Source organism: Dipodomys spectabilis, unplaced genomic scaffold (genome assembly GCF_019054845.1).
Source record: "Dipodomys spectabilis isolate Male_0828 unplaced genomic scaffold, ASM1905484v1 ptg000017l, whole genome shotgun sequence".
Taxonomy (NCBI): domain Eukaryota; kingdom Metazoa; phylum Chordata; class Mammalia; order Rodentia; family Heteromyidae; genus Dipodomys; species Dipodomys spectabilis.
The window spans coordinates 14,531,703-14,545,153 of record NW_024870694.1 but is presented as its reverse complement, the minus strand read 5'-3'; the positions used below and the strand labels follow the sequence as shown (position 1 = coordinate 14,545,153).

At 37.0% G+C, this 13,451-nt stretch overlaps 1 protein-coding gene across 3 annotated transcripts in view; it reads left to right on the top strand.

The window, feature by feature from the left end:
- The window catches only part of Ccdc50 (coiled-coil domain containing 50), a 63,244-nt gene extending 57,476 nt beyond the window's left edge, over window positions 1-5,768 (top strand). For all 3 annotated transcript variants that reach the window (XM_042670064.1, XM_042670063.1, XM_042670066.1), the window contains 2 exons: window positions 649-755; window positions 2,488-5,768. In XM_042670064.1, the coding sequence (XP_042525998.1) occupies window positions 649-755; window positions 2,488-2,507 (127 nt within the window). In that variant the 3' untranslated portion in view covers window positions 2,508-5,768. The remainder of the gene's footprint in view (window positions 1-648; window positions 756-2,487) is intronic.
- The last annotated feature ends 7,683 nt before the right edge of the window (window positions 5,769-13,451 follow it).

Genomic DNA, 13,451 nt, shown 5'->3' with positions numbered 1-13,451 from the left:
TTGAAATCTTTATCAATATGAAATATTTGAAAAAAATCGATATTAAGCACCAAAATAATAATGTTTAATGAAAAATTTGAATTCAATTTTAGTGTTTTCTTTTTGATATAAAAAGTTACCAATGTATGTACTGTAGCAAGTTGAATCTATTTTCAGATCTATTTTGCCACCTGGTGGACAAAGGAAATTGGACTGTGAATTTTTGTTTTTCAAAGTACCTTATCTCCCTTAGCTGGCCACTCACTTTCCTGACTCCATTGTTTTTTCCTTCCTTAATTTTGTAAATTTCTTTTCTTCTGTTCTTTTGTTTCTTCCTGTTTCTTTTTCTTGGTAAAACCTAGCAGAACAAAGTAAATGTTTTTTAAAATGGAGAAGTCATATCGCATTTGCCTTTCTATCTTGCACAGGGCTACAGACATACTAGGTGCTGAGAAAATACTTGTTTTGCTTGAATTATGTTAATCAAAACACAGGAAGAATAGGGTAAAATAATTGATTTAAGTTCATGCAACTATCTAGGAACTAAACTGAGATTTTTCTAGAGCATTTTGGCTTTTGATTTCTGCAGAAAATATATTGTAACCCAAAGACAGGTGTGATTGTAGTTTCTACTGCCTAGATGACTCTTTAAATTTGTCTTTTCTTCAGGCCACCCCCAGCTACTGTGACAGAAGCTGAGGGTCCAGATTATACTCACTTTACAAACCAGCACAATTCTACTCGTCACTTCTCAAAATCAGAGCCCTCTCATAAAGGTAAGAAGAGTGTGTGTGATCAAATCTTTTTTTTTCTTTTTTATTTCTTTTTTTACAGTGCACATCTTTTGTAAGTTTCATGTTGTAAAAAATCAAGTACTGTCTTCTCATTACTGGAGTAAAAAATTAAATTGTCTTTTTCTATACCACTATGTTGTTCCTTATTTGTTAAAACACAAAGAACAAAAAGTAAAATGCAAAGTACCTTAAAGTGAATGCAAGATTTTCTATGTGTTTGTATTTTCCAATGGAGAAAGATTATAGTTTTTTTAGCCGTATAAAGTAATTATAACTCTCACTTACATCTGTTGGGCTGCTTTTTTTTCTACAGCTTGAGCATTTTAATAGGGAAATTTGAATTCTGAGATGTTTTGAATGCTAGTGTTATGTAGGATTTCACATGTCAGATTCTTGGGTTGGGGATGCTTAGCTATTAGTCTATGCAAATATTCCAAATTTCTGAAAATTCTGAAATATGAAAAATAGTTGTGTTCCTAGTATTGTGGACAAAATATTATCAGTCTGTACTGACTCCTAATTTCCCTCTGCCTTTGTCTGCAGATTAGAGTTCATATATGTGCATTTACACACCACACAAACTGTTCATGCAGAGAAGAATGAAGTAAAGAAATAACATGAATATCTAAATTGGATTGCCCCTTTAAAAATGGAAGGAATAGTTCTCACAGATATATATACATATGTGTATTTTTATGCACGTTGTAACTCAAATAAGGAGATACCTTCTTATATTAACATCCTCATTTGCAAAGTAGAGGCAATGTAAATATTTAATCCAGAGTTGTTAAGATCACATAAGATGAGAACTTTGAAGTTTGCAGTAGACTTTATAAACATTAGGTCTTGTTAACAGATCTGTTATGATACAATTTTTAAAGATTTATCAAATGGTACTTTCATTGTATTTTTCCAAACCTAATGGCAGTTTTGCAAATTCCTTTAAATTACCATGTCTGCTGTCCTTAAAGTTACTGTTGCACCAATGAAATTACATTTCTTACTTATTATCAGAATCTTTGAGAAAGGAATATCAGATATTTACATTTTTTAAAAGATTTCCTTCCCCCATTGATATCCACCTAATATTGAAACTAAAAGACATTTTGAAAAAGATGGAGCTAGTTGGACATTATGAACACATTTATCAAAACAGTTCACTAGCCAGGTGCCGGTGGCTCATGCCTATAATCCTATCTACTCAGGAGGCTGAGATCTGAGGATCACGGTTCAAAGCCAGCCTGGACAGGAAAGTCCAAGAGACTCTTATCTCCAATAAACCACTAGAAAACCAGAAGTGGCGCTGTGGCTCAAGTGGTAGAGCGCTCGCCTTGAACTGAAGAGCTGAGGGACAGTGCCCAAACCCAGAGTTCAAGCCCTATGACCGACAAAAAAAAAAAAAAAAACCAGTTCACTTGTCATAATTCCCATCAGCTTGTGGCATTTCACCATCCCCAGTTTAATGGAAATAGTTGGTATTTTTCCATTTCAAATGCTGTGTTCATTGCTCTTTGTTTTTTGGACACATACACTGATAATATTAAAATAAAAAATGATTCTGTATATAGATACTTTACAATCAAAAACAAAGAAAAGAACCACTTGAAATACATAAATATGAAGATAAATTTCTTTGCTTAAGTAGAGGAAATTTGCTGAGATTTTAGAGATATGTTTTTCCTAATTGTTTTTGCTTTTTCTGTTTCCAACCCAGGTTTCCATTACAAGCAGTAAAAACCTAGGAGTCGGCCTTGAAAATGGACTCACTGTAGCACATATCTGGATGATACAGATTTTATGCCACATTAGTTTTTATCCCCCTGTGTGTTTGCATTCCTGGGATTTATTTTTTTTTTTTACTATCATTAATTTCAATTCCTGTCAAAAGATTTTGCTATTTCTGATCACTTGGGCAGTATAAGAAAATGTAGCTTTTGGATATTGGCCACCACGAGGCTACATGTATATTTCCTGGGATATAGTTTCCAAATGCTCTGTAACATGTTATTTGTTTAGCATGGAGTATTGACACCTAGGGACTAGGCTTTATGTAGCAGTTAGAATTAAAGTAAAAGGTAACAGTTGGCTGCACCACAGAATTAAAGAATATAAGAGGTAGCCCCTGGTGCATTAGATGTTTGGAAGGACAGAGCTTTTACTTTTTATTCTCAGGAAAATAAAATATTATAACTATGAAGTATTTAAAAAAGAAACACTAGGGTCATTTGAAATTACTGTTCTGAATACATGGAACTAGTAGAGGTTTTGTATATTAATAAGCACCACTGGGAAAATTGGTCTGTATTCTATATTTAACACGTACTGTGCTGTTGCATCTGCAATAGCAAGGCTTTCAGAAGACACCAAGCAAAGAACATTATTGCCAAAAATTATTTCACTGAAATATTAATTTACACATCTGCAAAATCAACTGAAAATTTAAAAAAACAAACAGTCTTTATATCTTTTGTTTAACATTTACTTTTAGAAAGAGCTAAGGGAAGTGGAATTAGAAGATCATTTCAAAAGAGAAGATTCTGTAGAGTCTCTCTGGCTATTGACTGAAGGTGGCCTCTTGCTTAAAAGAACAGTGTTTGAGTGGCGCTGTGGCTCAAGTGGTAGAGAGCTCGAGGGACAGTACCCAAGCCCACGACAGACCAAAAAAAAAAAAAAAGGAACAGTCTTGACAACTTCTCAATAATGTTTTATGTCCCACCTAATAATTAGAATAATTCGTCATGAAGTTGAACTTTATGAAGTAGTTCTTTACTGAGTATTTGGTCCTACACAGTGTATTTTTTTTTTACAAGTGGTGCCCTCTCTTTTAGCAATTTAGTGGGTATGATTGCAAACTCACAGACATGTTTATTTACCTATACTCCTCTGTTAACATACATACATGTCAATCAAACCATTAATAATTCTTTCAGCTTGACCTCCTGCTCTTTTTCACTGTATGAATCTGTCATTTATTTTGCATATCAATATGGCATTTATTTAGGAAAGAAATATATGTGTCTAGAGAAAGAGTTGTTAATTTTTCCTGTCCTGGGAACTGCCTTCTATTTGCCTTATTTTCCAGACCGTCTATAAATATTGGGCAGAATTCAGGGAAGGTATTTCAAACAAATTCTCAGAGTGGATTTGGATTTCTCATTTTGAGAAAGAGCTTTCGTTTCATAAAGTTTCTTTTTTATTGTGGAGACTTAGGTAAAAGGCACCTGAGAGTTATTTTGTAGGCAAATGATAATCTGGAAAGAAATGAAACCTTAATTTGTGTGGTCAGTTTGAGAAAATGGAGGAAAGGGAAAAGTAACAGGACTTAACCAGTTATAATGAAATGAATATAGGAAAGTCTTCATTTAAAGAAGGGAAGACAAAATGAAGGCTGGTCTTAAGTCCATATCCAGGTTAGAGATGTTAATATCCCAAGCACAGACTTGGTGACTTAAAGTAATAGCTATATTTTTATCTGCCCTGTGATTTTTATTCATGCTTTAAAATGGTAACTAAACTCAGAAAACACACTTGTATTTTTATTTGATAATTAGGCAAATGGACAACATTTCTTTGCCATATTTTTACTTTATAAATGTTTATTTTTCTATTTCATATAGTGATCAGGTTTACTTTTGAAACAACATTTTCTTGGCTCTTCATGTACTTTATTCAATCATATTTATTGTGAAATGTCAGCTGGGCACACTTCAGTCATAAAGATATTAGGGCATCTACCACACCAGAGTTCTTAGGGTTCAGCTATTAGTGAATGACCACATATAGCAGTGCCCTTGTGACAGCCAATTCATTGTCAGTATTGAAAACTTGTTACTTTTTGTTATTTTTTTTTAAAGATTAGGATTTTGAAATATTTTATCTTTATTTTTTGTAAAGCAGACAGTTTTTTAAGAGGATGAGTAATTCACTAGAAATCTGTAATTCACTAGAAATCTACTGTCAGCATATTCTCATGCTATTTCATTCCAATGTAATAATTATCTTTGAAATGGCAGAAACAACTAACAGTTGTGTTCTGATGAACTGCCTATCTTCACAATGTTTCCTGCTTTTTACTTTGCATTTACTTTGTCATCAATATGGACACATTTATTGTTTTCCTATTCCTGCTGTTGGAACACAGGCAACTTAATTTTTAGGACCACAATGTATTATGAGTTATTTATTATACTAATACCAATAGCAGAAGTTCTTTCTGCTTCTAAGTTTCTGCTCTCTGGAAGCCAAGCCCTACCACCCAGTTAAGGGGCCTGGCTTTTAGAGCTACTTGACATATATTCCCTCTCTTCCAGAACCTGGCCTTTTGTAAATCATTGCCTAGGCAAGAGATCAGATAAAAGTCAGCTTAAATGTCTAACATGAAAAAACAGAACAAAAATCTCTGGTAAAATTTTGAGGTTGAGTTTAAGCTATTGTTAGATGTAATTATTTTCCTGAGAGACTGGTTGGTTCCTCCACATGCTCTAAAATGAATATGTATAGCACTGAATTTTCTCAATTTGACTTTACGATGGCCTGCAGGACACTAATGAATTGCAACATCAAAACAGTAACAAGAGCCATGTGATTCTGATCACAGGGAAACAAACATCTAAGTTAAAAAGAAAGATGGATAAGTGTTCCTAGAAGGAAACTATTTTCAGAATGGTGACCATGAGTCTCGTGTTCCGTGAACTCTAGGAAATTCTGGACCCAGCCACCTCTGCCTTTCCTTGTTCTGGCTGGAAACCTAACAAGCTGGTAACTAAATTCATTGCTGACGGTTTTCATCTTTTTCATATACACAACATGTCAGTATAAAAATGTAATAGTATTTTTATATTTGCTTTAGTCGATAGTTATTTTTAATAGTGTCATATCTTCTCTAAATTTGTCGTGCCAAATTGCAGATAGTTATTATTATAATATGGTGCATTGTTTACCACGTAAGTGGTTAGCATTTTTTTAGGGCCTTGATTTTTAATGAATGCTGCCTTTCAAAAAAAAGAAGAAAGGAAAAAAATCTCTGAAAAATACCAAGAATGTTTGTTATTCAATTTTCTTGAAAGATGACTGGTGACTGAATAAGAAAAGATGAGAACCTTGAGTCGATCAGTGGAATTACTAAGGACAAAGTAGAATCTGAATTAAAGGCTTGTTCCTTTTAGGTAGATGGCATTGGTGTAGCAACTATTAACTTTGAAAAGCAACACTGGTCAAGTAGATTTTACTGTACATACTGTGCCATATCCTGAGCCTTTAAAAAAGACTCAACCCCCCCCCCCATCTTTTTAGCAAAAGAGTATGTATTATGTCCATTATGTTCTGCTCATCCAGGAGTAAGTCTGGAAAATGCTCCCCTTTTCTTGTATCTGTTGATGCCCATGAGCTTTGAAGTTATATTTGCTTATCTTGTTCCTTCTTAATCTGTGATCGTGTTTATGAGCAGAGAGGAGCAAACTACAGATGATCCTGGTAAAGCTGAACAGGGATAGGGTCATGCTAATTCTTGCTGGAACAATCTCCTTTGTCCATAATGATATATGTAAAACTACTTTCTAAAGGGAAGAGCAGAGGCTATTGCTGTTCCTGGCACTTAACAGGAATGCTGAAAGTTACTTTTGGGGAACTTGAGTCAATGAGAGTTAACTGGGAAAATGTCAATAGTACAGACCCACTTTCCTGATGAGCTCTGAGCTTTATCCCAGCAATGTTAGTGAGGAGCAGGTTTGCCTTAAATTAATTTGACTTTGTGTGAGCTCAGTATATACTGCTGTATGTGAATGACAGTCAGCTGTCATTGACAAAACCCACAGATGATTCCCAAGCTTCCTTGTCATAAGGCCTCTTCTCCCTCTATATTTCTGCTGATGTGACACTGACAAATACATCATTTCAGCTCCCTGAATTGCAAAGACATGACCAGAAAGACTGGTAGGAGGAGGAGCAAGAAAATCCTGGTAGAACCTTCCTTCATACCAGGCAATCACTTTCTGAACAATTGAGTTTTCTGACTCTCCCCTTTTTAAAAATAAGGACTATGTAGATGTTTCTAAAGATTCTTTTGTGAATGAAGACATTCATACTGTAAACATTTCCATAATGCCTTTTGTGTATTGAAATGATTATTTACCATTAACCCAAAAAAGAGAGAGAATCAAACAGCGTGCATTCGTTTGAAATGGAAGATTTCTGATGTGCTACAGACTGTTATGTTTTTCTACTTTTTAGGAGAAAATTACCCAGGAAAACGTTTGTAAATGAGATACCAAGATGGTTTTTAAAGGTTCTAGTAAGTGATTGTGTTCATCTTTGGGAAATGTCCAGCCCTGAAAGCCACTCTGTTTCCCATATGCATATATATATATATATATATATATATATATATATATATATATATTATGCATATATATGTATAAACACTGCCTGCTTACTAACATGTTCTTCATAGATTAAGTGGTATTCTTTTAAGTGTCTTCACAAAGTTGGAATTAATTTGTTTTTTCTCTTTTTGATGAACTTCATGACAGGGGGGCCAGCACTGTGATGACTTTTATTTCCAGTCAGGGCAGAACTGTTTTGTAATTCAGTGCCCCATTATTCGTTTCTGTGGTTAAGATAGCAAGAGGGTAGGATCCAAGGCAGGGGTCAAGTAATATTTCCTTCAGGAGAGTAAAGATTTAGGACACTAAAGAGAAGACAGATGAGAGAATATGGTATGACACACTGAATTTTGGACCATAGCCACTAAAATGCTTCCTGTTAAGTTTTGTGAGATAGTTTTAGGTGTCAGAATTTTTATACTTTTGATTAATCTCTGAAATCCCCATAGACTGTAACTTTAGACCTTGTAAACTGAAAGGCCAATTTTCCTCTTGCCTCTTCTGGGCAAACCAATATTCTTCACATGAGCTGTTGTAAATAAAAAGAAAGTATAGCAGGGAATAACATGAGAATGTAGGGTTTCCCCTAAGAAGAATCTAGCCCAGCAAAATATATTTTGAAAAGGTGCTGAATTAAAATGTTGAATTTGCTCACAAATCAAGTTGCTCAGGAAATTCCATTCCAGGTAATGCTGCCATTTGTCATATAATTTGGAAAAATAATCCCTTGAGAGAACTAAGCAGTGCCCAGACACTTCCAGTTCTTTGGTAAGCACCCTTTTAATATTCAGAATCTGGATTATGTTCATACAACAAAAGCAATGTTATCTCAAGTAGGCATCAGTATATAACCAAGCCCCAAAGGGAGGAAGCAGCTCTGAAGTAGCTATTTCATGGAGCCAAACAGAACCTTGATGGGATACAGTTGCTTATCTAAGGCTGGAAATCACACTACCCCAAACCACATGCCTATCTAGAGATTCAGTGACAGATACTGTGAGGGAAGCGATGTGGATGCCTTAAAGGTGATGGGTGGGTACTGGTACTCACGTACCCATCTGAATTAAACTGGTGGATCAGTCTGTTTCACGTCACCTTCCTGCAGCACAGATTCTTGCTCATAACTCATCAAGGAAGATGAGGAACATGGTGCTGGTTACTTTTTCTGCGTTGGGAGGCTGAGGTGGTCAACATCATGAAGGCACTCTCCCAGGCTCCAGCCTTCCTTGTCTATGTTAACTCATCTATGCAAGCTTGTGTTTCCATGGTTTATGTTCCACATTTGCTTCTTCAAATATCAGGTTGAACATGATAAGGATAATTTTTAAACCAAAGTATTGTATACGTAAGTCTATGTACTTTGTTTTCCTGGATGGCGTGACTGGGGTGATTACCTACCTTGTCCTTCTCTCTTAATAAAGTCATCCATTTGTTAAGACAGTGGTCTGTGTCTTGTGTTTTTTTTATTGCACAAGGGGACTTGGGAAGGTATTATTTGTTTGGGGAGCAAAATAAAAACAGTGGCTCACGCCTATAATCCTAACTACTCAGGAGGCTGAGATCTGAGGATCACAGTTCAAAGCTACCACGGGCAGGAAAGTCCAAGAGACTCTTATCTCCAATAAACCACTAGAAAACAGAAAGTGGTGCTGTGGCTCAAGTGGTAGAGCGCTCACCTTGAGCTAAGAGCTGAGGGACAGTGCCCAGGCCCAGAGATCAAGCCCCATGACCAACAATAACAAAAAATCTACAGATTCCATATAGTCGATAGGAATCAATACATTATTTGGGAAACTGGCAAATGGGGTGAATAATTGAACATTTACCGTGATATTTATTCAAAGAAAGGTGTATACCTCAGTGTAATGAATAATCAGGGCCTATCCTTTGATAGGCATATTCAACTAATGTTAAAATGTGATGGAAGATTAAGATCATCTTCACAAAAGGAAAATTTATATATTCTTTGCTTCCAAATAGAAAGTTCTTGCACTACATACAAAGTTAGCAAGGTTCAAGATTTGTCTACCAGCTGGACACTGGTGGCTCATGCCTGTAGCCTGTAATCCTAGCCTCTCAGGCTGAGATTTAAAGGTTGTGATTAGAAGCCAGCCCTGGCAGAAACCCGAGAAACATCTCTAGTTAACCAGCAAAAACCAGAAGACAAAATAAGGTACAGGGCCAGCCTTGAGTGGAAAAATCCAAATAAGCAAAAAGCCCTGAGATAGAACTCCAGTACCAACACCCACAAATTTTTTTTTTTTTTTTTACCATTTTTAGGTAGAAATATTTTAAGAGCAAGATTGCAAACTGCCAAAGGCACTATGGAAAACTTTACAAATGACAATCCTTCAAATATATATATATATTACAAATATACTATATATATTTAATTACAAACTGAAAAGACCCATACAACCACTGGAGAGACATAAAGACATCTGATACTGGGTGATCTTGAGGACTTGGTGTTAATATTTTAGATGCAATCATATCTGGCTTAGATTATAATCTAAGGACAAACAGACTTTTTATTTAAGAGATACCAAAACATTTACAGATGAGCAGGAATGCCACTAAGTATGGAGTAAAAGAATAGAAAAAATACTTAGCATAGACCATTTGTGAAGAATTAGTAAATCCAGTTTTTAAATATTATTTTGTCTTAGAACTTAGTGAAAATGTCCATGATAAAGTTTGTAAAACAACAAGGAAGTAAATTTCCTTACAAAACTCAATGCAAAATCACACTACGGTAAATATGTTTTTTGGATGAAAGGTGAGAGAAGTAATAGAGATCTAATGAAAAACATCAGTTGTTGGTAAATATAAATATTGATATATTAAACAGCGATAGTTTGTATATTTCATATGTAAATGAAATGCATGAAATCAGGTACGCATTATGTAAGTGTAAATGGAGTTAAGGTGTTACAATGTAGTATTTTTCAAACTTTTTCACATAGTAATCATCTGGGAATCTTATTGCCACTGACGAAAAGGAATGAAGTCCAGCTATAGAGTTTGCGTTAGTAATAAACCTTCGGATCTGGGTGCTCTCCTTGAACTTTTGTGTTCAAAGCTAGAGCTCTACCATCCTAGCCACAGCTCCACCTTTTTTTGGGGGGAGGGGGGTTAATTGGAGATAAGAGTCACAGTCTTTCCTGCCTATGTTGGCTTGGAACTATGATATTCAGATATCAGTCTCCTGAGTCCCTTGGATTATAGGTGTAAGCCGCCAATGGTTAGCTAAAAACACATTTTTGTTAGTAAAAGAATGTAGACGAATGTAAATCTACCTGTGCAGCAAGGGTCTCTGTGCTGGTTGCCAACTTCTTCTGCAACGGAGTACACAGGTGCTGACAGATAGGCCTCAAGGGACAGAGATGTAAGATTAATTTAGGCAGGTCCTAAGAGGAGGAAAGTGGAGTGGGTGGATAAAATTTCCTCTGCTAATTCTCCACCAGCCCTCCATCTAAAGAGCCTGGAAAGCAGCTGGCTCTGGGGCTTATTACCAGGGGAAGTGGGACTCAGTGGGGTAAAGCTCAGAATGTCCTGTTTCCAAGACAGTAACAGAGCCCAGGATGTGTCCTGCAGGCCCTCCTTAGCACATCCTTCAGTCTTTTCATGAGGGAAGGAGGAGTGTGTCCCGACCTGAGGGGCATGGAATAAAGGACATACAGAACACGGAACAGTAGAAAGCTAGTAAAATGGAGATTGAAGCCAAAATGTTTCAATAATTAACTGATGGTGGGCTAAATGCTATAATTGAAAGATACAGGATTTTCATACTGTTAAACCTCATACTGTTTAGTGCTCTACAAGAACTACTTAAGAGGATGTGTGATATAGAAATGTTCAAAGTTAAGGACAAAAACATTTCAGAAATGGTTTTGTTTGAAAATAAATGCTATCATGTCAGCTAAGGCAATCTCTTTAAAAATTATTAGCAGGGTGAAAAAAGGAACAGTTGGTAAAAGTAAAAAAAAAAAAAATTACCCAGAGTTCTATGAGTGGACAAAAAAACTTTTCTTACAGAGCTATGTGGAGTAAGCTGTTCAGGAAGCAACTTTTATGTTGTGCTCCAAACAACTTGAACTCACTTTCTCCACCACCTGCCTCAGGCTTCTTTGTAATTCTGTGTGTAAGTATGACCCAAATCTAATAGGAGAACTTTCTCACACTGGGAAGCACCCGATTACATGCTACCTGTGCTGCCTAGCATGGTGTTTGACACTGGTAGGGACTCAGTGGTGAACTATGGAAAGTGAACCAATCTATGGATGGAAAAGAAGCTGGGCTTCTGAGCCCTCTCCACTTGGGACATTTTTTAAATCCACATTTATTAAACAAAGTGTTACTCAAGATCTGAGAAGGAATAGATGCATAGGGGAAGTAGCAAGGAAGTAAAAATGGATCAGAGGAAGCCTCTTGGGAAAAAAATTTCTTTTCCCTCCCTCCCTCCCTCCCTCCGTCCCTCCCTCCTTCACTTCCCTCCCTTCCTTCCTTCCTTCCTTCCTTCCTTCCTTCCTTCCTTCCTTCCTTCCTTCCTTCCTTCCTTCCTTCCTTCCTTCCTTCCTTCCTTCTTTCCTTCTTTCTTTCCTTCCTTCCTTCCTTCTCAGCTTTTTTTCACTCAAGGGTGGAGCTCTACCATTTTGAGCCATACATCTACTTTCAGCTTTTTTTTTTTTTTTTTTTTACTGGTTAATGGCAAATAAGAGTCTCATGAACTTTCTTGCCTAGGGTTGGATTTGAACCATGATCTTCTGATCTCAGCCTCCTAAGTAGCTAGGATTACAGACTGGAGCCAGGGATCTCCAGCCCAGGGTCATGATTTAACTATTAACAGATTATGCTTGCAGAAATAAACATTTTAAATGAGTGACCCACACGTCAGGCTGAGTGAGGTCCCTTAGTTTGTGGTGTGGTTTTTTCCAAGGCAAGGCTGGCAGGTTTACAGAAGCTGTGAGTGTGTTTCCTCATTCACCAAGGGCCTCTCATTTGGAATTCCCAGAATCAATTATTAGTCATTAGGCCATTTCCAATTTCCGTCCACCGCCCTCTTATCTCCCCTCTAGGTGGCTTCTTCAGGAAAAGCTCTGAACCACAACCTGGCTGGAGAAGAGTCATTCTTTCCATCTGAGCCTACAGGTGCCCGACTTGCAGCCCTCATGTCCTCCCATCCAGCCAGCGCTTAGCCACCTCTCAGCAGTTCCTCCACACTGTCACTAGGCTGGAAGGGAGGGAGCTGTACATGTGGGTGCATCCTACCTTCTCCCTCACTGCCGGCGGGGAGGATGAGATTCTTGATGCTACACCACATCAAGAAATTCCGAAAGTTAATCAGAAAACCCAATCTCTCCACAATCTTTACTTTCCAAGATTTCTAAGTCTTCGATATATATGAAAATGTAAGCCGCTTGATTCTGACATTTCTGTAGAGTTCTGTCAATTTCAAATATAGCATCCACTGCAGGTGTGCTACAATGCAGAAATACAAGTATATATCATGTACAATATCCAGTGACACTTTAGTAAAAATAGATGGAATGGGAAGAGGTAAAATGGATTCTTTTTAACCCAAAACATCAAAGACATTTTGACATATAATGAATATAAAAATTAACGTCCATGGGCATCACTTCCTGACTCTCCCTCTTTCCCACTGAAACTGTTAAAATACAATGTGGACCTCATGTCTCATGTTTATAAGCTTGTAAGGTGGAATTGAGAGCCATGTGTGTGTGTGTGTGTATGGGGGGGAGAGGGGAGAAAGAGGGACAGAGAAAGGGGGAAGAAGAGGGAGAGAGGTAGATACTGGGGCTTGAACTCAGGGCCTTGTATACCCTTGTTTAGCTTTTCTACTCAAAGCTGGCCTTGAGTAGAAGGCTGGTCTTCTACAACTTGAGCTATACTTATGTATTAGGTGTCTGTTGGATAGTTTATAAGAGATAAGCATCTCTTGGATTATCTGCTGAGGCAGGCTTGAGACTGAGATAGTCAGATCTCAATCTCCTGAATGGGTAGGATTACAGGCACTAGTCACCGGTGCTGGGCAGAACCAGGAACTTTTGAGGAACTCCAAGAAGCCTGTGGATAGTTGGTACCATTTTGGAAGTTGTTATCTATATCCCTTCAGTGGGAAAGGGGTGAATAACACTAAACATGTTAACAATGTTATATGGTATTGAAATGTATATGGTAATGGAAGTGTAGCACTTTATAAGCTGAGAAATTGATAAAGGCAAGGTTTCCCAATATTTTGGATACAGGATATAGTGTATGTGGCCTTAGAAGC